This window comes from Hibiscus syriacus, unplaced genomic scaffold (genome assembly GCF_006381635.1).
Source record: "Hibiscus syriacus cultivar Baekdansim isolate YM2019G1 unplaced genomic scaffold, ASM638163v2 tig00111834_pilon, whole genome shotgun sequence".
Classification (NCBI taxonomy): Eukaryota; Viridiplantae; Streptophyta; class Magnoliopsida; order Malvales; family Malvaceae; genus Hibiscus; species Hibiscus syriacus.
In genome coordinates this window covers 829004-856975 of record NW_024063192.1, presented here as the reverse complement: position 1 = coordinate 856975, position 27972 = coordinate 829004, and the positions used below count along the sequence as shown (strand labels likewise).

General features: G+C 34.5%; 2 protein-coding genes and 3 pseudogenes across 2 annotated transcripts; 2 read left to right on the top strand and 3 right to left on the bottom strand.

Moving 5' to 3' along the window:
* Nucleotides 1-1125: 1125 nt before the first annotated feature.
* LOC120171554 lies at nucleotides 1126-4012 on the bottom strand (annotated as a pseudogene).
* Nucleotides 4013-8355: 4343 nt separating this feature from the next.
* LOC120171671 lies at nucleotides 8356-16132 on the top strand (annotated as a pseudogene).
* Nucleotides 16133-21794: 5662 nt separating this feature from the next.
* Nucleotides 21795-23518, top strand: LOC120171553 (annotated as a pseudogene).
* Nucleotides 23519-23961: 443 nt separating this feature from the next.
* Nucleotides 23962-24732, bottom strand: LOC120171552 (proliferating cell nuclear antigen-like). The gene has a single exon (XM_039179237.1). It carries the CDS (start codon nucleotides 24730-24732, stop codon nucleotides 24034-24036), a length of 699 nt encoding a protein of 232 aa, XP_039035168.1. The 3' UTR covers nucleotides 23962-24033.
* A 1394-nt stretch (nucleotides 24733-26126) lies between these two features.
* LOC120171417 lies at nucleotides 26127-27937 on the bottom strand. The gene is made up of 4 exons (XM_039179122.1): nucleotides 27856-27937; nucleotides 27286-27642; nucleotides 27068-27154; nucleotides 26127-26871 (listed from the first exon to the last, which is right to left on the bottom strand). Exons 2-4 carry the CDS (start codon nucleotides 27520-27522, stop codon nucleotides 26164-26166), a joined length of 1032 nt encoding a protein of 343 aa, XP_039035053.1. The 5' UTR covers nucleotides 27523-27642; nucleotides 27856-27937; the 3' UTR covers nucleotides 26127-26163.
* Between the last annotated feature and the right edge of the window lie 35 nt (nucleotides 27938-27972).

Sequence of the window (27972 nt, the reverse complement as noted above, 5' to 3'; positions counted from 1 at the left end):
TAAACGAGTCGAAGATATAATTTATAATAATTATGGAAATTTTAATAAATTTTAATTATTATTTTATATAATAGTTCAGGAGTAAAATCCTAACGATTGTGAGTGGAATAAATTAGGTTGAGAGGATCGCAATTACCTCTACGTTACCTGATAGGCAATAATAGATAAGGAACAAGCATATGCATATAATTATGTGATATCTATATATTTTGTCTAGAAAATATCTTTTAACTTTTATAAATATAATCTATGAAATATCTCTCACTTTATTAATATAATTTTTTTTTATGAAACTTCAATAAACAACTATCGGATAAGTTCCCATAAAAATAACAGAAAATGGCGCCATCAAAAGTGTCGTGTTGGATACTTCATGAAACTTCAATAAACAACTATCTTAGTTTGTTTTAGTACTTAAGTTTTTATATTTATTTTTAAAAATCATACGCAACGTTTAATTTTTATTTCATTTTATTATCCCATCATTAAAAACATAACGCATTTAGTATTTAAACTATCGATTTTTATCCGTTTTAGTACTTAAACTTCCAATCTTTTCAAAACTTAACGTTAAAATTTTGAATGTAATACTACATGAAACAAAAACTAAAATTTTTAATGACGGGAAAGACTAAACTTCAAGTATAATTTTGAAAAAAAAATAAAAATTCAAATACTAAAATAAACCAAAACTAAGTACTAAATGTTTAATTTTTCTTTAAATTTTATGATACGTACAAATTGTATAGTTTAATGAAATAAAATTATAATTTAAAAAAATCAAAAAAAATTAATTTTTAAATATTTTAAAAATATTTAATTTAAATTAATTAATTAATTATAGAATAATATAAAAATTCCACCTTACGTCATTCGCATATTTTCCGAGAAACAAAACACGCGACAACAATGGCGAAAAACCAAGATTGACTGAAATTTGAGGCCCCACCACCGCTATTTTTCTCATCTTTCTTTGGATTCAAGCGAAAGGGAAGGACTAAAAATTATATCGTTAGTCTATATGTATAAATTATAAATTTAATCTCTATTTTAAAAAATACAATTATAAATAGATAGAAATTTGGATAATTTAAAAAATTTACAAAAAAAAAATGAAATCAATACTTAAAATTCAAATCCCAACTTAAATAGATAGAGCTTTCTTTGTTGGTCCTTCTGGGCATGCAACTCGGCTTCCTTAACCATCTTGTCGATCTCATCATCTGAGAGACCACTAGATGAGCGGATGGTGATTTGTTGTTCTTTACCAGTAGCCTTGTCCTTGGCAGACACCGTGACGATACCGTTTGCATCGATGTCGAATGTCACCTCAATCTGAGGCATGCCTCTGGGAGCAGGAGGGATTCCTACCAAATCAAGCTCGCCCAACATTTTGTTGTCGGCAGCCATTTCACGCTCTCCTTGAAGCACCTTGATACCTATATGAGTTTGATTATAGGCTGCTGTCGAGAACACCTGAAAATCAAAGAGCCTCCATTAAACATGAAAACAAAAACAATATTCATAGAACATATGGATGGAAGCAACCAAACTAAAGCTCAAGCTTATTTGAAATTAAAAGGCAACTAAAAGAAACATGCAAAAAAATTGTGCCGAAGACACGCCTGACTCTTCTTCGTTGGAATGGTCGTGTTGCGGTTGATTAGCCTTGTGAATACACCACCTAGTGTCTCAATCCCAAGGGACAAAGGAGTGACAACAAGCAGAAGCAACTCTTTAACATCCCCGCGAAGTATACCGGCCTGAATTGCAGCTCCCATAGCAACTGCCTCGTCGGGATTCACTCCTTTGCTTGGACTCTTTCCAAAGATCCCGGAAACCACTTCTTGTACTTTAGGTACTCGTGTCATGCCTCAAACGAGAACCTCATCAACATCCTTCGTAGAAATGGCAGCATCCTTCAAACAATTCTTACAAGGAGCCTTGGTCCTCTCAATCAAGTGATTTACCAAGGATTCAAACTTTTATCTGGTCAATGTGATATTCAAGTGTTTTGCCCCAGAAGCATCAGCTGTTATGAATGGCAGGTTAATATCAGTCTGCGATGTAGATGAGAGTTCGATTTTAGCCTTCTCAGCAGCTTCACGAAGCCTCTGGAGTGCAAGCCTATCCTTTGAGAGATCAATCCCCTCAGTTTTCTTATATTCACTCACCAAGAAATCTAGCAAGGCATTGTCAAAATCCTCTCCTCCCAAGAAAGTATCACCATTCGTTGCTTTGACCTGAATATATTAGTTATTGGTACTAATCACTGCCAAAGCAAACCCTCTCCGCATAGAAAAGGATGCATATACCTCAAAGACGCCGTTAGAGATCTCCAAAATTGAAATATCAAATGTGCCCACCACCAATATCAAAGACTGCAAAGAGACCCTCCTTATTGTTCATTCCGTATGAAAGAGCAGCAGCAGTAGGCACATTGATAATCCTCTGAACATCAAGACCTGCAATTCTACCAGCATCCTTAGTTGCCTGCCTCTGAGCATCATTGAAATAAGCCGGAACGGTGATAACTGCTTGAGAAACACTCTTTCCAAGGTAAGCCTCTGCAGTTTCTTTCAACTTGGTCAAAACAAATTCCCCGAACTGGCTAGGAGAATATTGTTGTCCATTTGCTTCAACCCATTCATCTCCATTGGGAGCCTTGACAATCTTGTAAGGAACCATCCCCATCTCTTTTGTGTCTGGGGGTCACCAAAACGCCTACCAATCAGACGCTTGGTTCCAAAAGTGTATTAGTAGGATTGGTCACAGCCTGAATTTTGCAGGGGTTCCCACAAGTTATCCCCCTTTTGGTTGAAGGCAACAACAGACGGCGAGGTCCGTGCACCTTCAGAGTTCTCAATAACTTTAGGATTCTGAAATCAGTAACAGATTCAATCAGAGAATGATCACATAATAATTTAACTTCCAAACCAAACAAAAGAACTGTTAAGAACGTCCGCCACTATTCTAATTCTTACCTTTCCCTCCATGACAGCAACACAAGAGTTGGTTGTACCCAAATCAATACCAATGACATCATGCCAGCCGGCTTAGAACTGTTCTAAACGGAAAGAAAGAATAGTTACATTGAGATATCACAAATTTATAAAAAGTAAACAATAATGAATTATGAAACTAACCCGAACCAAGGTTACCTGAAAGCTCTAGTAAAACTCGTCCAATTAATACCAACTGCGGTCTTGCCACCGCTAGTAAGCTGCACAACAACCAATTAAGCATAAGGGAAGCATTTAAGCACTTAGAAAACAGACTGCAATAACCAAATCTCTAACAAAATTCAAGAAAGCCCAGTAAAAAAATATAAGACCAATTTGATCCGAAGATAAACTCAGCCAAAACCAGGACCTCGATTTTAGATAAGATAGTTAAACTACGAAAAACACAAAAGAAATCAACAATTTGTCATCCTTTAATTTCCATAGATATTAAGGGACGATTTATCAACCTTATTTTTAATTATCTAAAAAAGAACCTTCATCATGTATCAGCTATTTTATATATCACCGCTTCCAGATAAATAAATTTTAGTCGCAGGATTTCCGGTTAAGCTTAAATTAAACGACTGAGCTATATCTACTACTTTTAGTAACCTGCAGATCGATGCGAATATCTAGATAAGTTTCCTTTTCCTGTAATTTCCCGACAACCAAACAGAAGATAACGCCTCGAAGCACGGAGCAACCAAGAAATCACCAAAAATTAACATGAAAATCTTTAAAATAAAATAGGAAAAGAAAAGTTGAAACTTACGCATCTAAAGGCGGTGAGAGGCGCAGAGGCGACGTCACGGCGTCGAAATGAACGGAGAAGAGCGGCCGTAGCCATAGCTATAACTTGGAAAGAGCAGGGAAGGATCGAACAGATGTAGAAATGAGGGAACTGTGCGAGTTAATATGAAAAATTGAAAGGAGAGATCAGAGGAGGTTTCCAGGGTTCAGGGTTTTGCCTTACAAAGCTCACAGCCGCATTTTAGCCTGTCCTTCGATTCACGGCTGATTTATATGCCACGTTTTCGGAAACTCGATCTGATGGTTAGTGCAAGGCCACGCCTACTCCTACTTGTTATCCGATTAATATTGTTTAATTATTTAACAAATTAACATAAACCAAACTACCTCAATAGTTAAAACAATTATTATTTCAAAAAAATTTAAGTTCGAACAATAAAGACAGAAAAAAATATTAAATTTTAATTATTAAATGATTCAAAATCTTTACAACAGATATTACATGATACCTAGTGTCATTGTAAAGATACCTATTACGGCATTAAAGAATATTTAGTACATATAGTAGACACGACTTTATGTGTCATATACGGTTCATACTAAAGGATACCTAGTATTGATGTGGGCACAAACTCATGTGTCACATCGATTTAATATTTTGGTGCATATTTAACTCGTACCTAGAATTTTATAGTTTATTTGGGCTATGATTTATGATTAATAATTTATACACAGGTGAATAAGTTTATGAGCTTATGAAATAAATGACAAGTATATTAATAAGAAATTTTATGTGGTTCATATTATGTTGATATTAGTAGCATGATTGAGAATACAGGTAAAGTGATCCTAATGCATTGAATATTGTTACATTTACAGTTATGTGTTGCGTTGTCTTTAATATTTCTATTGATTGTCTCAATAAGTGTATACTACGTATAATGACTTTCACGTGTCGGTAAGGAGCTGACTTAAAATCAATCACCAATGATTATTTACATGTAACCCTAATGACATCTTATTGTATTCTAAATTCTCTATTTGGCATATATACAAGAAAGAAATGTCTACAAAATAAAAATTAATAGTATCAATAAATATTATTATATTAAATAATGTATTAAATATTAATAATTGGATTTTAAATCAGACAGTTTTATTTATTATATAAAACAGAGCAGAACTACGTGTTGTTGCTTGGAAACCGAATTTGAAATAGAAATCGAAATATTATATTTTGATTTTATCTGATTAATTATTTATAATAAATGCTATAATTTAGAAACTTGTGAAATAAACAAAAAACTTACTCATTTTAAATTAAAAAAATATATTTTGAATAATTGATGCTACAAACTCTCAACCTTGACAGAATCATAGAATAGGCTTAAGTAGAGAACTACCACCTTACTTCTGCAGTGCTTTCATGTTACAAAAAAAGTTATATTATTTTAGAGTTTTTTTATTAATATAAGGTGATTATAAGTGGTAGTATCCATTTTAAAAATTCTTAACAATTTAACAATAAACGTTTAAATATCATGAAGTTGTTGGTGCTCGAATTCATGACTTTTAGGCATGGATGGTAATTTAACCCGACTCCGACGGGTTCCGACCCGATAGGAACAAATTCTTTTAAACATTTTCAGGTTCGGGGGGTTTGTGAACAAAATTTTTGGGTTCGGATCAGAATCGGGTTTGGGGTCAAAAATCTCCGATGCGACTCGGATATTTTTAATTATATTATATAATTTAGGTATTTACAAAATCGCCACTATGTATATATAGTACTTTAGGGTTTTTCCACTCCATTTCTTATTCTGCTGCTGTATAGCTTCTTTCTCAAATTTTGTTTCTTTCCTCTTGTATCTGGAAATTCTATTCACTCCATTTTTTCTCTCCCACTCCGTTTTATCAACTTTGGCTTTTATCTCCTGATATAGATGGTCAACGTTCTCCTTCAAAGTTTTTTTTTTCCATTTGCTCAAAGAAAAATATAAACTTCCAAATCTATTTTGTTCAAAGGTTTGGATTTTTTCCCCTGATTTATGAGTTCTTTTATCCTTTTGGATTTAATATGTAAGACTGTATGGGGGGAAAATCTAAACTTTCAGATCCCTACGCCACAGATCAACATTGAAGATTTAGGTGGTGTTTGTTTTCACTGTGCAAGCTCTTCAAACCACTTATGTCTGCGTCGCGCAGGCCACGCGCAGACATTAGGCTTCGCAGACTGTTTGTTTTTTAGAAGACATAAGCTCTTCAAACGTCTGCGCGAGCTCTTGCAAGTCTTCAAACAACTTCAAAATTATAAAATATATTTATTAAAATAATTTTAAATAATTTAATAAGGTTATTTATTTTAAAATAATTTATTTTAAAATAATTTATTTTAAAATAATTTATTTTGAAATAATTTATTATAAAATAATTTACTTTAAAATAAATTATTATAAAATATGGATTGATTTATTTTAAAATAATTTATTTAAAATAATTATTAGTATGAATGATTTATTTAAAATATAGATTGATTATTTTAAATAATTATTAGTATGGACTGATTTATTTTAAATATGGATGATTATTATTGTAGTTGTATGAATTGATTTATTTTAAATAATTTATTAGTATGGATTGATTTATTTTAAAATATGGATTGATTTATTTTAAATAATTTATTAGTATGTATTGATTTATTTTAAAATATGGATTGATTTATTTTAAAATATGGATTGATTATTTTAAATAATTATTAGTATGGATTGATTTATTTTAAATAATTTATTAGTAGTATGATTTATTTTAAATAATTTATTTGTATGGATTGATTTATTTTAAAATATGGATTGATTTAATATTGTAGTTGTATAGATTGATTTATTTTAAATAATTTATTAGTATGGATTGATTTATTTTAAAATATGGATTGATTTATTTAAATAATTTATTAGTATGGATGATTATTTTAAAATATGAATTGATTATTTTAAAATATGGATTGATTTATTTTAATAATTTATTAGTATAGATTGATTTATTTTAAATAATTTATTTGTATAGATTGATTTATTTTAAAATATGGATTGATTATTATGTAGTTGTATGGATTGATTATTTTAAATAATTTATTAGTATGGATTGTATGGATTGATTTATTATTGTAGTTGTATGGATTGATTTATTTTAAATAATTAATTAGTATGGATTGATTTATTTTAAAATATGGATTGATTTATTTTAAATAATTATTATTGTAGTTGTATGGATTATTTAAATTTCAGTATTGTAAAACTAAAATTATTTAAATCTCAGTATTGCAAAACTCTTTTAAGTTTAAAAAGTCAGTTTATTTATATTTCAGTTCATTTTAGCAGTATGCAGACGTTAAAAAACAAACAGTCTTCTTCTTGCAGACTGCAGACTTTTGGTCCACCTCTTCTGCTACAGATGCCTGCAGATGTGGTCCGCAGACTACAGACCTTTTACCTCTGCAAAAACAAACACCACCTTAGTGTTTGCAAAACAAAGTCGTAGTGTTAGGGATGGTAAACGGGTGGGTCGGGTGCGGATACCCTTCCACTATCCCATACGCACCTAATATTTTTAAATCCACCACCCGTCATCACTCATGATGGGTAAAATTTTTTAAATCCACACCTGCCCACACGGGTACATTCTCAAATTAATCCCCACACCCACTACCCAACTGGAGACGTACCCTGCTAGACTCGCCTGACATAAACCTTAAATTATACATAAACAATAAACAATAAACATAAAACAAACACGTATAATTAGAAGCATAATAAAATAAACCAAAGATTATAAATTATATCTTATACAATATTAAGATTTGTAAATTATTCTCTAAAATTATACCTAAATTCATAATGGTCCAAAATTTAATGGGTATTTAGTGGGCGGGCGGATGCAGGCGGGTACGGTGTCAAACCCATCACCCGCCCACTACCTGCGATGGGTACCACTTTCTTAATCCACACCTGCCCACTAGCCACTAAAAATATACCCATCCCCGCCCTAATTAGAGCAGAGACAATGCGAAATCCACGAGATTGTACATGTTTGTCATCCCTACGTAGTGTAGAACCCAGGTGCAATGCAATTAGGGTTATTTTTAGGACTTTTCTAGTTTTCTATTTATTTATTTATTTTTAATATTATATCAGATCGAAGTCGAGTTTATGTTTATTTCACAGTCGGGTTCTAGTCAGATTAAATAATATTAAAGTTGGGGTAGGGTCAGATTCTGGTTATGACTTATTTGTATCTGGTCAGAGTCGAAGGAGGCAAAAATTTGACCCGACCCGTTGTCATCCCTACTTTTAGGATAACAATCATTCATTTAACCGGTGATGTAACTTGATTCAAATTACTTTTTATAGATTTTATGTTCAAATAATACATATTTAAATGTATGTTATAATCATACTTAACTTTAAAAATAAATAAATTATTTATAATTAAATCATAATTATGATACATTGAGTATTTTTGGTTACATCATTGAGTATTACTTACTCTAGTTTATAATTCCAACAAAACTATAATAAATACAAGACTTTATTCTTCTAAGCACTACCCAATCTTCTTAGCTCTAATTTCCAAGCTCTAACCATGACTTCCGGTGAACTACAGTCCCCCAATTCTCCAGACCCCGAAAAACATGCAACCGGCGACAATGGAAACCACGACGACGAGATCTCCCCCGTCGAACAAGTCCGGCTTATAGTGACCAACACCGACGACCCGACTTTACCCGTATGGACCTTCCGAATGTGGTTCTTAGGCTTATTCTCATGCGCCCTCCTCTCTTTCCTCAACCAATTCTTCTCTTACAGGACGGAGCCTCTCATTATAACCCAAATCACAGTCCAAGTATCCACACTTCCGATCGGCCATTTCATGGCCTCCGTTTTGCCCAAAACCCAGTTCGGGATTCCGGGTTTCGGGTCGAAACGATTCTCTTTGAACCCCGGCCCGTTCAACATGAAAGAGCATGTTCTCATTTGCATCTTCGCGAATGCCGGCAGTGCCTTCGGAAGCGGATCGGCCTATGCCGTCGGTATAGTCAACATTATTAAAGCATTTTACGGTCGGAGCATATCATTTTTCGCCGGTTGGCTTCTCATTATCTCCACTCAGGTAAAAACACACAGCTAAGCTAATCGGTAATTTAGTATTATTAATTACCCTAAATAATCATTGATGTCTTCAATAAAACTTAAAGTAGTGTTTTAATGTTTGGATTCATGGCGCCGGCGGCGATGGCGGGTGGCGCAGGTATTAGGATATGGCTGGGCTGGGCTGATGAGGAAGTATGTGGTGGAGCCGGCTCACATGTGGTGGCCGAGCACCTTGGTGCAAGTCGCACTTTTCAGGTAAGTAATAAGTTCATAACTTGTAAATTTTAATCCTATTAGCACCCAAATTGAACCGGACATTCTTTAATTATAGATTAAAGGGTAAATTACTATAATGGTCACTAATGTTTGGGTAAATTTTCGTTTTCACCACTGATGTTTCAAAAGTCACAAACCGATCACTAACGTTATCGTTTGTTACAAATTGGTTTCTCGACGTTAACAACGGTTAATAAACGTGACGGAAAATATACGTGTATTGTTATCTAGGAAGTGTCGGACCGTTAACAGCCAAGAACCCAAGATTAAAACAATGAGATAGATCATAAGGTTTTGACAGATGAATGAAAGATAATTTAATTTTCAACAAATCCTTCAAAGATACTTGATTACTTAGAGAGATAGAAAGAGAGAGAGAGAGAGAGCATCAACGTGTTGACGAAGATCCCAAGCTCATTTTCCGGTCGATGCTCATGAACCGCTGCTCTAAGGTCGCATACCAGTCGATGATGCTCTTCTAGTCATCTTGCATACTCCATGTCAAACAATGCAACATCCAAAGCATAAAATTCCAGTTGATACATATGTAAAAATATACTAAAAAGTAAAACAATAATGAACACAAACCTGGACTTATGTTGTTAATACCACCACCGAAGAACGTTTCCTAGACAGTGAAACCAATCAAATTCTGCATAGTTTCGGACCACTCGCTCTTGGTTTGGTAATAACCGAAACAACGTCTCCTTCATCGTTTTCGTCGTCTAACAATTGTTTCTCCAGCTCCTAAAGTTGGTTCATCATTTTCTTCTCCGGGTCTTGCGCCGGGTCTTGCGGCTATGCGACCCGCGTTGAAACCGAATTCATATACGAGCTGCCTGGTAAACCGAGGTTATGGGCCTGAATTGTGGAGTCGCCAGAGTTGATACCGAGTGGAATTTGTTGCGGCCTCAGTTGTTGTAAAAGCGGCAACCCGTATCGCTGCAACATGAAAGAATGAGACAAGAAATTACCTGAGACATCTGAAGACGACAAGTTGGTCGACAAATCGATGGGAGACAAGGGAGAAATTGGAGAAGTATGTTGGTAAGTTATGGGCTTAACTGAACGGAGATAAAGGTGAACAGGATGATTGTTTAGGAGTTTTTGCGTTTAAAACTCCATTAGTGTTCTCTTCTCGATGAGGCCAGGCGTCGCTCGGTTCACGATCTGAGACGTCGGGTCCATGAACATTCCGGGGACATGTGTCCGGTACGGTGTAGTTGCTCGGTTGTTGTTCATACTGCCAGTGCTACCCACATATATGTCAGTTAATCCACCGTAAAAATTTGGGCCACCGTCGGAGCTTAACCGAAGCCATTTCCCCTCCCTTTTGTTTTCTCTCTTCAGATAAAAGATCTAAAGGAGAAAGGAAAAAGAAACAACGGAGGGGAGCAAATGGTGGTTTTGGGTTTTTCCATTTAATTTTATTAATTAAATTTTTATTAAATATTTGGTAAAACACCGGTCAAAGGATCTCAAAAGTTCTCCACTCTGGCGGCCAATCATCTAGGTAAGCAGATAACGGTCCACGTGTGTTTTCCGTCACGCCTGTTAATGGTTGTTAACGTTAAGTGACCAATTTCTAACAAACGATAACATTAGTGACTGATTTGTGACTTTTGAAACATCAGTGGTGTAAAAACGAAAATTTACTCAACTATTAGTGACCATGGGAGTAGTTTACCCTAAATTAAATTTTGACCCCTTAATTAAAACTATTTGGGTAAAATACACAAATGATCTCTTGACTCTAGTATACTGTTTTATTAAGTCACTCGACTATTAAAAGTTACAAAATGATACTCCGACTATAAAGTGCTATTTTGTTTAGTCATTCGACTATTAAAAGTTATAAAATGGTCACCCGACTATTAATTATATTCCAAACTCATCATTTTTGTTAAAAAGTGGACGATATTTTGAGTTAAATGTTAACATGTTGATTGTTATATGATAAAATATGTTCCTAGAATCTCAACTGATTATCATATCCCAATCATCATGTTAACAATCAACTTAAACAATTGTCATTTTTTTTAATGAAAAATGACGAGTTTAAAACATAATGACCAGGCGGATGACCACTTTATAACTTTAATATAGAGATGGCAAAAAAACCCGAACCCGATGGGAAAAATCGAAAATCGAATTAAACGGGGACGGGGAAAAACCGTTTATGCTAAACGGGGACGGGGACGAGTTTGGTAATCCCCGCCCTGATTACCCGATACCCGACCTGATAAATATTAAAAATAATTATTATTATATATATATAATATTAATAAATTTAATTTAAATTAAAATATTTATATAATATTTATATATTTAATTTAAATATATATATACCAGGCCCGATACCCGACCCGATACTCGTTTAAATAACCGTTTATGCTAAACGGAGATACCCGTTTCCCCGCAGTTTTTTAAGCGGAGACGGGTACAGTTTTTTTAAATGGAGACGGGGGACCAATACCCGGCCCGTTGCCATCCCTACTTTAATAGTCAAGAGATTTAACAAAACAACATTCTATAGTTATAGGATCATTTTGTAACTTTAAATAGTCAAATGACTTAATAAACAATACCCTATAATCAGGGATCCATTTGTATACTCTACCCAGATTATTTTATACTTAGATCTTTAAATTAAAATAAAATTTCGATTCAGTATGAAACAATGAAGATTGCTTGAGGGTCTAGCATTTCACCATTTTAAAATTAGTCAAATTAAATCCTAATAATTTCCGAGTGGGAATAAATCTAGTTAGATTCAAGGCATGTTTCAATCTAGAATGATTGTTGAGTTTTCCACCTGGCTCAGCGTTTGTCTTTCTAGTTCATTTTCGTGTTCATATGGGCGTGCATTAGTCAACCCCACAATAATTAACCACAAGGAAGAGGATTCTGATGATGATATATTATTATATATTTGAATTTAAAATTTTAAAGAGAAAAATAATTTTAAATTTTTTTTTATCATTTCATCCAATATTATTCGGTTAGATAGGAACATATTTAATAAATATTAATAATTCTTGGATGGAGTATACAACGGGCAAACATATTAGATAATAAACTATTTGTTCTAAGTTATATGTGACGACGAATCAATAACTTGATGTGCTATTTTTGCACATTATTGATAAACCAACTTTTATATATAAACGTAGAAGGTTCTGTTTGGGAAGTAAGAAACTCCCTTTACATCTCCACATCCCTAAAGAATTAGGGTAAATTGTGCGTTTAATATTTAAACTATCAGTTTTGGTCCGTTTTAGTACTTAAAATTTTAAAATTTTCAAAATCATACCTAAAGTTTAGTCATTATTTCATTTTAGTACCTCATTCAAAATTTAATGTTAAGTTTTGAAAAATTAGAAGCTTAGGTACTAAAACGGATTAAAATTGATAGTTTAGGTATTAAACGCGTTAAGCTTTAACAACGGGTACTAAAATGAAATAAAAACTAAATTTATGTATGGTTTTAAAAAAATTAAAAAGTTAAGTATTAAAACGAATCAAAACTAATGGTTTAGGTACTAAATGTGTAGTTTACCTGAAGAATTTTTAGTGTGAAAGCTAAGCACATAGACAAGACAAAGGGATACTCTTTGAAAAGAAAAAAAAGTGGAAATTTCAATACAAAAAAATATTTTATATTTATTTTTTTAAAAAATATAAAATAATATTATATTAAAAATTTCAGAGGGATTATAACCCTTACCGTTCCTTCTGTGATTCTGGCCAAGACGAATCAAGAAATTTATGTAAGAAGTTGCGAATTTAATAAGTTATATTAAAATTTTTAGAGGGTACGGTGTTATAAAATTTCGAAGATACGAAATTAGATAATTAATAAAAAATATAAAAAAATCTCTCGGTCCATCCCTGGTTTTGTCTATGACCTCATTCATCGCCAAAAGTCATTCATTGCCAAAAGCATCACAATCGACCCTCTTCTGACTTTGATTTAGATTAGATCATGTGTAAAATAATGAAGAGAGAGAATTAATTCATGGTAAGTTTAAGGTAAAAAGTACTCAAAAAATAAAAAATTATACAATTTGTTATAAAAATTATATATATATAATTTTATTAACATTTTTTATGATTACATATAAATATTTAACCTAAGTTCTAACAATTGTGTAATTTACTAATTAAATTACAAATATTAGTTCAAATCTAAAGATTTGTATAATTTTAATAATAAATTATGAATTTTAGGGATTGAGGCAAAAATTTATATCAAAAGATATAAATTTAAAAAATTACATTAAAAAATTTAAGAATATAGAGTTATAAAAATTTAGAGAAGACAAAATTAAATAATTAATAAAAAAATATAAAATTCTCATAGATACGACCGTATCTGATTACCCTTTCCATCAATTCCTGATCAATAATCTATATGCATATAGAATTTGTAAGTCGATGGTATCACCGATGGTCATTGGGTCATTGGGACAGTATAATTGGTTCAGGCCACTCTTCACTAGTCAGTAGCAAAGCCTTAAAACAAGGTTACAGGAGCTCCACTGGAGGATCTACCAAGACATGTACCAATTTGATACTCATACTGTCATGAAACAGGGCTCGGGCCTTTGGTACTAGCTTCTAAAGTTCAGCGATTAAAATAGGAGTATCTATCAAAATTTATTGATGTATAATATTAGAGGAAGGTGCTTGTGGCCGTCGATAGCGGTTTACGCCTTCTGACTTGAATGAAGAATCGCGAGATATGAGGCCTTGAGCTTGCTGGGTATATTTGAAAAGCCAGAATGGTGCCTTTGATAGTGGGGGAAGATCCTCATAACCTCATATGAATGTTGATGGACCACATGTCTATTGGATCCCGCTAACAGTTTCATATTGTCATACATGTCTACTTCATGACGTTTTCGATCATACTAAGAGAAAGAATGCATAATCCAAGCAAAGACTGTAGTACCTTGATTTGTAAGTTATTTGTCTGAATGCAGGGCTTTGCATGAGAAAGATGATAAAAATGATCGACGAATGACAAGGGCAAAGTTCTTCTCATTGTACTAATTTGCAGCTTCTTATGGTACCTATTCCCGGGTTACCTCTTCACAACTCTTAGCAGCATCTCATGGATCTGCTGGATTTTCTCCAAGTCCGTTACCGCTCAGCAAATCGGTTCTGGTCTTAGGGGACTCGGACTAGGAGCCTTCACACTTGATTGGTCTACTGTGGCATCTTTCTTGTTCAGTCCCTCATCAGTCCTTTCTTTGCCATTGTCAACATTTTTGTAGGCTATGTGTTGATAATCTACATAGTGATTCCAGTATCTTACTGGGGTCTGGACTTGTACGATGCTAGTAGATTCCCCATATTCTCCTCTCACTTGTTTACTGCCCAAGGACAAAAGTACAACATAACCGCGATCATTAATGACAAGTTCGAGATCGATTTAGCAAAGTACAAAGAGCAGGGTCGAATTAATCTAAGCATGTTCTTTGCTCTCACGTATGGATTTGGTTTCGCCACGATTTCATCGACGATAACACATGTGGCCCTCTTCTATGGAAGGTAAGTTTATGTCCATCATTCCTGGATGCTTCTTCACACGAGACTATTATTAAGTTCACATAACTGAACTTAATGATACCACTATTGTCACTGTTATCGACAGGGAGATATACGATCGGTATCGTGCTTCGTACACGGGGAAGGAGGATATTCACACGAGATTGATGAAAAGATACATGGACATTCCTTCCTGGTGGTTTTACGCTTTGCTTGCTGCAACATTTGTAGTGTCACTGGTGCTCTGCATCTTCTTGAATGACCAAGTGCAGATGCCGTGGTGGGGACTCCTCTTTGCTGGTGCAATGGCCTTCGTCTTCACTCTTCCGATTAGTATCATAACCGCCACGACGAACCAGGTAAATTAATTAGTATCATACAGATGGTAAAACTGTAGAGAATCAGCTGTTTCACTGATTTCATTTCCACTGATCATGCAGACACCAGGCTTGAACATCATCACAGAGTATGTCATGGGTCTCATCTATCCCGGACGACCGATAGCGAATGTGTGCTTCAAAACTTATGGTTATATGAGCATGGCGCAAGCAGTCTCCTTCCTCAATGATTTCAAGCTAGGACACTACATGAAGATACCTCCAAGATCCATGTTCTTAGTTCAGGTACTTTTTCTTCTATCTACAATGCATCGACATATATCTCGACTATCATACAACTTATGTTGCATTTCCCCGTGCTTACCTAGTTCATAGGAACAGTTCTAGCCGGAACCATCAACATTGCAGTGGCATGGTGGTTACTGAACTCTATCGAGAACATATGCCAGGACGATCTCCTTCCAGCCGACAGTCCCTGGACATGCCCCAGCGATCGAGTCTTTTTCGACGCATCGGTCATATGGGGTTTGGTTGGCCCGAAGCGGATCTTCGGGTCTCTGGGAAACTATCGATCGATGAATTGGTTCTTCGTCGGAGGAGCATTAGGACCCCGTCGTCGTGTGGCTATTGCACAAGACATTTCCCAAACAAACTTGGATCCCCCCTAGTCAACCTTCCAGTTCTTCTAGGAGCAACAGGAATGATGCCACCAGCAACACCAGTGAACTACAACGCCTGGATTTTAGTCGGAACCGTTTTCAACTTCTTCGTCTTCCGGTACCGGAAGCAGTGGTGGCAGAGGTACAATTACATTCTCTCGGCGGCTCTAGACGCCGGGGTAGCTTTCATGGCAATAGTTCTGTACTTCTCAGTGGGAATAGAGAACAGAAGTGTGACATGGTGGGGAACGGACGGTGAACATTGTGATTTGGCGACTTGTCCAACTGCAAAGGGAATAATGATTGATGGTTGTCCAGTGAACTAATGGATGCACTGCTCTGTTATAATCTGCACGCCATAGAATTTGCAAGGAATATAAAACCATAAATTGCTGTGTTACTGTTATAAAGATGTGTTGTATATTTCAAAAGAATTTCTTCAAAATCATGCCTAACGTTTAGTTTTCATTTCATTTTAGTACGTTCTATTAGAAATTTAAAGTGTTTAGTACATAAACTATCAGTTTTAGTCTATTTTAGTACCTAAATTTTCAACGTTAAATTTTGAATAGGGGTACTAAAATGAATTAAAAACTAAAGTTTTTAACGGCGGAGCACTAAAATTAAACAAAAAACTAAATATCAGTTATGGTTTTTAAAAAATTAAAACTTTAGGCACTAAAACAGACCAAAACCGATAGCTTATTACTAAATGCGTAATTTGTCCTAAATATAAAGGTTTGTTCATTGTTATTGGGATTGTAAGAGAGACTGTCGATGAGATCTTAGTTTAATGGTAATATTAAGATCATGTTTAGATTCTCAATTTGAAATCGTTTAAGTCCGATTATATGATTGTGTGAATGTTATATATATTTTCTTTGATTCAAGTTAAGATATATTCTAGTTCTTAGTAAGATGTTGTATTATAATGTAATTTGATTTGATCATATTTTATAGGATAAATTACACTTTTAATACTCTAATTATTATTTTTGCTCTATTTTGGTCATCTAACTATTGTTTTCTCACCAAAATCATACTTAAAATCATATTTTAGTTTCATTTTGGTCACCTACCTTTAAGAAATTAACAGATTTGTTGGCGTGGTTTTAAAAAAAAAATCAATGATGTCATGACATTATCTTATGGTGACATATCAGCATCAACTTTACTTTTAAAATGACGTGTGACTAAAATAAAACCAAAATATAATTTTAAGTATAATTTTAAAATAAAAAAATAATTAAGAAGTCGAAACGGAACAAAAATAATAATTGAAGTAATAAACGTGTAGTATACCCTATTTTATAATAGTTAGATTTTGATACTAACTATTCAAATGTGTGATAGTTGGTGGCATATTTAGATAAAAAAACGAAAATGACATTTTTTAGTTGTGTTAAGAGTTCTCTTTTATTATTATTATTATTTGGGTAGATTACACAAATGGTCATTAATGTTTGAGAAAGTTTTTATTTCTTCACCGAAGTTTAAAAAATAACAAATTAGTTACTAACGTTATCGATTTGTAACAAATTGATCCCTCACTCTTAACGGCCATTTTAAAACGAAGGTGAAATAAATGGGTTTCGGTAAGAGGTTTGCTTGTTTTGTCGGTTCCAAAGGATGAAGAAGAAGACGTGGCTGTTATAGTGACCGGTCAATGGGTTAGGTAAACGGTCAACAAAGCAGCAGGTAAGCGGTTAACGGTCCATCTTAGTTTTTGGGTTAACTACTTATTTGGTCACCCACCTAATATTTAGTTTTTTAATCATACCTAACATTATATTTGGTTTTGTTTTGATCACGTCTCATTAGAAATAATGATGATACTAAAAAGAATTAATTAGATAAAGTCTAATAAAATATGGGATTATACATAGACATGTTTGATTGAACTGAAGTGATTACAAGGCAATATTTGTTCCAAAGATTTTAAATCATTTGATAATGAACGTTCAAACACCTCTGTACATGCTAGTGCTGGAACCCGAGACCTCTAAAGACAATAATCATCCCTTTAACCATTTAGATAGCTTGATTCATGCTATGATATTTTATATCATATTAAATTACATATTTATTATACTTTTTAAACTATAGAAAATTTATAGATAAAAAACATCTTATCGTCTTAGATTATTTATTAGGATAAACCACACGTTTAATATCCAGTCATAACTTTTGTTCCTTTTTTTTCATTCAACTATTTTTTAAATCATACCTAACATTTAGTTTTAGTTTCCCTTTGGTCACTCACCACTAAAATATAAATAGAATTGCTGACATGAATTTTTTTTAATGATTATGTGATACTATCATATGCTGACAAGTCAACATCACCATACATTTTTAACGATTGATGACCAAAATGAAACCAACCCTAAACATTAGGTATGATTTTAAAATAAAAAAATAGTTGGATGACCAAAACAGAATAAAAGATATAGTTGAGGTGCTAAACATACAGTTTACCATATTTATTACTAAACATAATGAAATATGTTATCCTTTCAAAAAAAAAAAAACTATTTAACTACATTTGAATTTTAATTTTAAGGTTAAACTATCTATTTAGTATCTAAACTATAATTTTTTGTACTTAAACTTTCAATTTTTTCAACACTATATCTAATGTTTAGTTTCATTTAATTTTAATACCTCACCGTTAAAAATTTAACGCGTTTATTTCTTAAACATTAATTTCAATCCATTTTAGTACCTAAACTTTTATTTTTTTTTTCCAAAATTTAACGTTAAATTTTGAATAAGATACTAAATTTTTTTATTTTACTTTTTAATAATAAGAATAAATATAAGATCATATCAGATTAAAAACTTTTTAATTAATTAATAGGATAAACTACGTCAATTGTCACTAATGTTTAGTTAAGTGTTCGTTTTCACCACTAATGTTTGAAAAGTCACAAATTCGTCACTAATATTATCGTTTGTTATAAAATGGTCACTAACGTTATCGTTTGTTACAAAATCGTCACTCGATGTTAACAACCATTAACAAATCGTTAATACAGTAACAAAATGCTGACGTGGCACGTTAAACTAGTTGACTCAGAATGTTTGACCGATCGTTTGACTTTTCTTCTTCTATCAGCTGATCTGATTCATATCTCTAAAGCAATGATTTTACTCGACCAGCTTAATATCTATAGGTGATTAAGTCTATTGCAGCACATTGCTTCTAGTTATATATAGAAGATACGCCACGGACGACGGACGCAACACCGATGTATATCAGTATACTGTGGAATACATACTCTTTTATGTGTTGTTTTTATTAAAAGCATTACTTTGCTGCCCCAGTTTCTCATTCATGTATATCAGTATATACGCATACGATAATCGCGACAACAATCTTATTTTATGTTATTCGGACTGAGACAACCGAGAATAATGTCCCAGACCGAAATAGCCAGAACCCGAATTCAAAAATATATATATATATATATATATATTTATGAAATGGAAACACCATTGAACAACTTAAAGCCTTAGTGAAAGAGCCAACAAGTGTTAAATGAAATGATAAGAGAATTCTGGGATTCTTACATATTATCATAGCATTCACAAAAGCAGCAAATGGTGAAATGTAAAATACCATTATGACAGTCTAAATGAAGAACACTATGGGGCTAAAGAATATTGTTGACATCAACCTTGGGAGTGAAGCTTTACCTTGAGAACAAATTCTATTGATTCAGCGATGAAGCCGAACCAACCACCATTTTTCTGCATGGCAGCGTCAGTAGACCCGGCAGCGGTGGCGGCTGGATCCGCTTTATAGGAGGCTCTCGGCTTTGGTTAAAAGTACTTGGAAATTGACGGAAGAGTCAAGTGAAGTAATCGGAGGGATACTGTTTAATTATTTGGCTCAACACTTACATATTTTTTGCAAGACATATCCCTAAGCCATCGTCAAGGTTGTGGAGTTTGCTTTGGAGATATGAATCCGATCATCTTATAGAAGAAGAAGAGTCAAACGGTCGGTTAAACATGCTGAGTCAGTTGGTTTAACGTGTCACGTCAGTATTCCTTTGTTGTAGTAATAATTTGTTAACGATTGTTAACGTCTAGTGACCATTTTGTAACAAACAATAATATTAGTGATGGATTTGTAACTTTTAAAACTTCAGTGGTAAAAACGAACACTTAACTAAATATTAGTGACTATTGACGTAGTTTATCCTAATAAAACTTAAAGGTCTCGTTTTCTCTGGGAGACGGGGGTGATTTTTGTATATATATTTAGTGTCTTTTAGATCATATATCATTAATAAATCAGTGATTGGTCGAACATATAGTACGTAGATAATTTGATTGGCCATTGCGTTGTTATGAGGTTTATTATTAATGAACCTTTTATCTAAATTGAAACTTTGATCGAATAAATAATAGGGCAAAGTAAAGTATACATTTAGTATTAAAATATTAATTTTGTTATGTTTTAATATCTATATTTTTAACTTTTTAAAAATCATACCTAATGTTTATTTTTTATTTTATTTTAATATTCGCCGTTAAAAATATAGGTACTAAAATGAAACAAAAAGTTAACAGTGAATACTAAAATGAAACAAAAAGTTAACTGCGGGTACTAAAAGTAAAAAAGTAAACGTTAGGTATAATTTTAAAAAAATTAAAAGTTTAGATACTAAAATAAAATAAAGGTGATAGTTTAGATACTAAACATGTAGTTTACCCTAGATAATATCATAATTTGATGATGAATTCATAGACATGCTTTTGACGATATTTACGAAGACTAAGTTACCACATGAAACTCAAAAGTTTAGATATCATCACAGGTGAAATTACGAGCACCAAAGAACAATTTGACACATTTCAATTTAAGATATTAAATGCTCACTCATAGTATTCTTGGTGTTCGAACTCGAGACCTTGAGGAATAATAATAATTCCTTTACCACCAATGTCGCTTAATTCATACAAATTTTATATTATTAATATATAGGTTTAATATAAAAATAAGTGTCTATACTATACTCGAAATTAACTTTTGGTGCCTAAAGATTTTTTTTCACTAAAAATAAGTGTTTAAAGTTTCATCCGTTACATTTTTAGGTGTCTACCGTTAAAAAACTCGTTAAGTGACACGTGTCACGTCCATATTTTAGGTATCCGAATCCGACCCAACCTGAACATCACCTTTAAATATATATTTTTAAATAAAGTTTTATCCATCACTTCTAGACACTTTTTTTTGTGTTAAGCCTAATAAATATATTTGTATTAGGTCAAATCGAATCGAATCGGATCAGGTTCATAGTTTATCTTAGAAGATGAATCAGATTTCAAATTTAATGAAATTATCATAAATCAGGATCGAATTAAATTTTAGATAGAGAATGTATTTTTCAAATTAAACCATATTACAAAAAGCTTAATCAAATCCAACCCATAACCATCTCATACATGATCATCTAGCATATTAAAAACAACTTATCAAAAGTTCTCTACAAGATACCCGGAATAAGTTATTTTTTACTATTATTTTATAGGGTAAACTACATAAATGACCACATAACTATAGGTTGGGTCACGAAATGACCACTATTTTTAAATTTACATCAATGAACTAGTTAAACGGTTTTAATATAACTACTTGCAATTAACACTTAACGGAAGTGTCTACGTGGCGGTTAAAAAAATTGATATAATTAGCACCCTGCTTTGTTTTCTTCCATTTTGGTCATTACTTGTATATGATTTGTTTCCTTGCATTTTCATTTAATCCAATTTGATCATGATTTTGTTTTTAATTTGTCCAATGCCTTAATTTAAGCATTAACTTTAAAATCTTTTATTCTAGTCATGTATTAAATTTGTTGATTAAATCCCCTAGTTTTTAGAATTAATCAATTTGATCACCAGGATAAATTACAAGACAAAATCTTCAAATTTTACGCCCCAAGAAAGCATTAAAGAATATATCCATGTTTCATTTTCGAAATCACAACTATCTTTTACTTTCTCACTTCTCTTCTTTGTTAGTTCATTATGTTGGTTATATTCTTAATGCTTTTATTTTATTTTCTAATGGCTGGCGTGCACATATATGGAAGAGCTTCAGCTAAAGGAAAACGTGTACAGGTAAAGTGCACTTAACTTACATTGGTAAGCAATACACTATATTTCCTAATGACAGGATTACTTCTGTTAAGCTACCAATACCATGTCTGGCATCAATTAAGTTTAAAATTTGCAATTTCTTCACGTAAGGTTGGCCAACTTGCCGATTGATCATAGTTTGGAATTTGGATGCTGAACAACATCTTTGACTATCTAAAGTTGAACTAAACTTCCTTCTTAATAATTATTCTTCTCAGTCCAACATGGGGGCTAAAAATCATGGCATTGTCATGCCTGATTCAAACAAGGAAGCTACACTAAATGCTATTCTTGCTGCTGGTTTTTGTGCTTCCGAGCAGAGGTGCATGGCACTTAGAACAGTAGTCTTTGTTGGTGACTCAGAAACCTGGTATTGTGTTCCCCCCCCCCCCAATATTGCTGGTAACTTTTTGAAGCTATGATTAAGGGGGATCCTGAATTTTCCAGGGTGAATGACCTGGTAGAACGTGCCAAAGGTCTTAAAGTTAATGCTGGAATCGAACCTGATGCGGACCTTGGTCCAGTTATTAGCAAAGAGGTAATGTGTGCTTCAGATATTTCCCACATTTTCTGCACTACCACTGGCACAATACTAGTAATCATTCCTAAACTTTTTTTTGATATTGAAATGCCCTATTCTAGGAGGACAATATAAACTCTGTTATTTGTCATAGGCCTACCTGTAACAAGGTCTCAGGTCCATCACAGGGTTGCCTATTTTTGTAGTGCAGATCTTTCTTCCTTTTTATCTTATCTGTCATCCATACACCTTTTTTATTGCCAAAAAGAAAGAGTAATCTAGATATCTACAGGCAATGACACACTAAGAACTTTCAAGCACAGACGATGCAAGGATGAGCTCTGGCCACTCATCATGATCAGGTTATTGAAGGCTACTGGTATAACATATTATTAGAAGTATCAAAAACACTGACTAGAAGCTGGGAATTCCAGCAAAAAGTTGGAGCCTGAGTCAACTTGAATCTATCTAGGAGGATGGGAGCTAATCACACCAATTATGATTCCCTTTTTAATGTTCGATTCATTCTTCTATTTGTTTGGATCCTTGATGTTTTTTCATTTATTTTTCATCGGAATTCTTCTGCATTCACAGGCTAAACAACAAATATGCAGATTAATTCATGACTTGTAATGCATTGTTTAGATTGCGATCCATAAAAATACCAAGAGTGGGTGGGTTAAATGACTTCAACATTCATAGAAGATACCTGACTACTCTATTTCGGTCTGTGCAGGAGGAAATCTTTGGCCCAGTTCTTATTTGCATGAAGGTGAGTTACTTCCTGTTTCTTCACTAATCATACTTTTTCTTTCTCAAGTGTTGCCAACTATTTCTTCTTTTATTCCCCATGTTCAGGCTGACAGCTTGGACGACGCGATAAACATTGCTAATCGAAACAAGTACATCCTGAAGCAGACTCCCTCGTTTGGTCCTCTTTAAGTTAACATGTTCATGTTTGTTTTACCTGTGAGTTGTGCTCTGTTTCAGATATGGTAATGGTGCTTCTATATTCACTAATTTCGGTACTGCAGCGAGGAAATTCCAGACAGGGATTGTTGAGTATTGCAGAAAACAAAGCTTGAATCAAACAGAATATCAGAAGTATTTTCATTAAGCTTGCATTATACATCACCTAAGCTAATTACTTATAGTAAATTCATAACAAACTTTAACAAACTAACAACTTCTAGAATAGTTTCCTAACAGACTTGACAGGTATGCAAGCTATATCCATCAGCTACAATCCTGCTCCCATGTATGACATTACACAAGCACTCTTCATTCACGTGAGCTTACATCATTCACTCAACATTCTCCCTACTTTCTCAACCGTCTTGATGAAAAGATGAACACTCGAATCGAAAGTGCGATACATCCTTCCGTTCAACTTGAATCGGAAGTGCTGATGCTTCCTTCCGTTCGACTTGAATCGGAAGTGCCGATGCTTCCCTCCGTTCGACTTGAATCGGGAGTGCCGACGCTTTCCTCCGTTCGACTTGAATCGGAAGTGTCGATGCTTCCTTCCGTTCGACTTGAATCGGAAGTGCGATGCATTCTTTCGTTCTTCTTATTCACCTTCTTTTATCTATTCTAAACTTATCTACTGCATGATTAGCTAATGGATTAGTCTCATCCATCCATTTCATCTTCAATCTTAGGTGCCAAGTAAAACCTGATATAACCCATCTCAGCAATCTTGTACTCAACCACAACAGGCAGTTCTAAAGACAGGCTGATTGACATTGTATTCGACAACAGGGTAGCCTTTGTAAATGAATTCATGTACCTCAATGCAAACGTCAACAATACCGGATTGTTTATCTCTATGATTGTCGCTTCTTCTGGTTTATCTACACTGGTGTTTTGCCTGAGAACAATATTTGTAGTCCCAATATCACCAGCTGTGGAAAACTTAACACCTTCTTTGGTTACAGAGATAACAACAGTATCACCAAGGCTAGCAAGATCTTTACAAACCCTTGCAAACTCAGATGAAGGCATCCTAACAATAGCTTGGTATTCAACATCTGGAATTCCAAGGTGCTCGCCATCAATATCAATTAGCTTCAACTCAAAAACCGCTATCTTATCTTGTTTTGGGTTCTCGAACATGAAAGTAACAGTCCCCATTGAGAGGTTCCTATCGCAGCGATAGTGCTCGAACCCTTCCGATATGAGCAACAGAGCCACCAACGCCACTTGGCTCGAACCCATCGCCTGTAATGAGAATCCAGTCGCCGAACAGTCGAAGTTCACATCCCCACTCTGCACTTTCTCTTTCCCTAATGCCTCGATCATCTTCTCCCCTAAATCATAAACAGTATCCATATCCGTCGTTTTAAGAGTCAATTTCCAGTTTTGATGCCGCCCCAGAAACTGTCGGACCGTCTATTTGGATTTCAAAAACTTCGCCTTCGATCACTTCGATTTCTTCCTTGACTCTTACGCCGATGGACTTTCGAAACGCTTGCATTAGAGCTTCTGTTTTCGACATTTCCAGAGAGAAGATTTCACTGCCATAGAGCACAGAGAAAGGGGTTTCAAGGCCAAGGAACTTTGTGATGCCCATGGCGATGGCAGTTTTGCCAGTTCCAGGTTGGCAGTTTAGGAGCGTGAAACCAAAATTCCCAGGACTTTGGCGAAAGATACCATGTTGAGTATTGCAGAAAACAAAGCTTGAATCAAACAGAATATCAGAAGTATTTTCATTAAGCTTGCATTATACATCACCTAAGCTAATTACTTATAGTAAATTCATAACAAACTTTAACAAACTAACAACTTCTAGAATAGTTTCCTAACAGACTTGACAGGTATGCAAGCTATATCCATCAGCTACAATCCTGCTCCCATGTATGACATTACACAAGCACTCTTCATTCACGTGAGCTTACATCATTCACTCAACAGGGATCGAGGCTGGGCAGGTAAAACTATAGGTGAAATATAGTAGGATATATCTAAATTTGTTCAGAGCTGCAAGTAGATAACGTATAAAAGTACCTGTTACGAAACACATAGGACTAAAGATAATTGCTTCGTTGCCTGTTAAAGTTCATATCATTGAGTTGCTTTGATTATATTCAGGTTGGCAACAATGTTCCCATACCAGTTCCCTTGCCGTTTTTCTCGTTTACAGGCAGCAAGGCATCTTTCTCGGGTGACCTTAACTTTTACGGTAATATATACATTATCACTAACCTGGTTCTTCAACTCACCATCCGCCGATACCCCCAACCCCAAATTTTTACCGGACTTTATGACTTGGAAACTCTTGAATTGCAGGGAAGGCTGGCTTTAACTTATTCACCCAGACTAAGACTGACTCAATAACGGAAGGATTTACCTAGCGATGTCGACATCGCAGAAGTTGTAATCATGATGTCGGATTGTTCTTTCAGGAGTTCCTGTCTGCTATGTTCAGGAAAATGGGAACAAATGGTGAAACTTGTTATGAAGGGGGAGATAATGTTTCTTAATGTTGGAACTAGTACTGTTTTCAGAAAAACAATAGTTTGGTGAGCTTTTCTTCATGTATGTAAGGCTGAAGCATTTAAATTATGGTTGCGGACACATTTTCGGTCTCACTGCCCTTATTAAGGATAAAGCATTTTCATTTTAAACTATTATAAAGACCACTTCTGGATGATAAATTTCTACATCACACTTCAAAAACTAAGAAACCCCTAAAGTAGAAAAAGAACTTTTATTTAGATGACGTGTTACACAAGTTTTACGACTGGATATTTGAAGCTCGACTCAAGTACGTTCACTTTTCTGAAGATTATTTAGCTTCTGAATCTGGGCCAAGTGCTTCCTTCCCCAGAGATGACAGTTCAAGTCCTCCGATCGACTGCAGGTTACGTTGCATATGGTGCAACGAAATTGAGGGATTTTTGTATCACCATGTTCCTTTCCAACCTGTTGCAGCCCTTCTACATTTGCACTCGATTTTACTTGATTTCCGGTCATATTAGTTGTCGGTAACGACTTCTCCGATTCCTCTTTCGGTAGATTACATTCGCCTGTGTCGGGTTTAGGATTCACTGCCCTGTCGCATGTGGATGGATTATTGCTGGGAGGATCAGAGTTCATAGGCGCCACTGAAGAAGCAGCTGATACTTGGCCTTTGGGAGGTTTTTGCTTCTTTTGGCTTCCCTGGATATTACTGATTGAGCCATGTTTCCGAGGTTCAACGGCCGAACCCGAACCAACATTGCCTTTGCAAGGCTGGTTCTTTGCATTCGTTAGCCTCTCAGATGCATTCATGTGTTTCCTTCCTTGGAGATGGATATTCAATATTCTCTCACTTGTGACTTTTACTCGACACATAGCACAAGTCCACTCCTTCTGAACTTGCTTATCCGAAGGTATCTCGGTAAGCTCAAAACCCACTTCTCCGCTGGTTTCCGGAAGCGTCATAGCATCATTCACTGCCTTAACGGCATCGGGTCCGGTTGCCTGAATCTGCAAAAGTAATTCAAGTCAGCGCTCCTAATCAAAAGTTTGTAGAAGGAAATGGAGAATTCGGCGATGCATAAAAGCCTAATTCTCATGCATATTCGAAGTTTTTGAGTCATCCTGAAACAGAGATTCTTCTTTCGCTCGGAAGTTCTCGTATATGATGACGCATTTCCGAAGAAAAACGATTACAGAACTTTACCGGGTTCACCGGAGCAACTTCCCCTTTCTCTGTTGCTTGGACAGGTTTTATGTCTTTCTGCAATATGCTTGGCTCAGTCCCCTTTGGCTACATTGTGAAACACAACCATATTAGATCATATAGAATGCTCATAAGTAGGGATATTCATATTCGATTTTAACTACATTAACCGACCGAACTGAAATGTGTGTCCGACACATTCAAACATAAATGTAAACCTCTTTAGCTTCAGGTGATCCATGTGCCTGGACACATTCATGAGCTTCTTCACCAAGAAAATCGTAGTTCAAAAAGAACTCTTGCAGCTTCCTGAACCAGTTAATGATGGTTGGCAAATCCACACACACACACATGGATGAACAAAGTGGTCGTAGACGTAAAGAGCCCCGTCGAAACGGGGTATCGTCGTCCAGCAGATGATCATTAGCTTCATGTACGGCCAGAACGGCAGCCATCGAAGGATTCCAATGAAAGCATGTTCAAACAGGCAAATCAATGAGAAGATAATCCAGTAGGTAACCACTCTCTTGGTCTCAGGGTTGGAATTAGCCTCGATTGCTTGAACGGAAGCACGTCTGTGGACAAGGCAAGGAAAACACGATCAACCATTTTCATAAATATATATATATATAAATACTTTGATTATGCCATGAGAAAATATGTTAGGAATACTTACAGAGGATAACCCAAGGCAAAGAGAGGCCTGAAAAGCAAAGGTAAAATTTATTAAGGAATCCATAAACACATGGGAGGGACTAGAATGAAAAAGAAAAAGAAAAAAAAATCACCAAGCAAGAGAATCAAAGCTTATCAATGCAAACTTGACAAGAGCTTGAAAATCCATCATGGATTCAAAGCTTCGAAGCTCTGCAAAAATGGAAAGCTCAAGTACATGAGAAAACCCC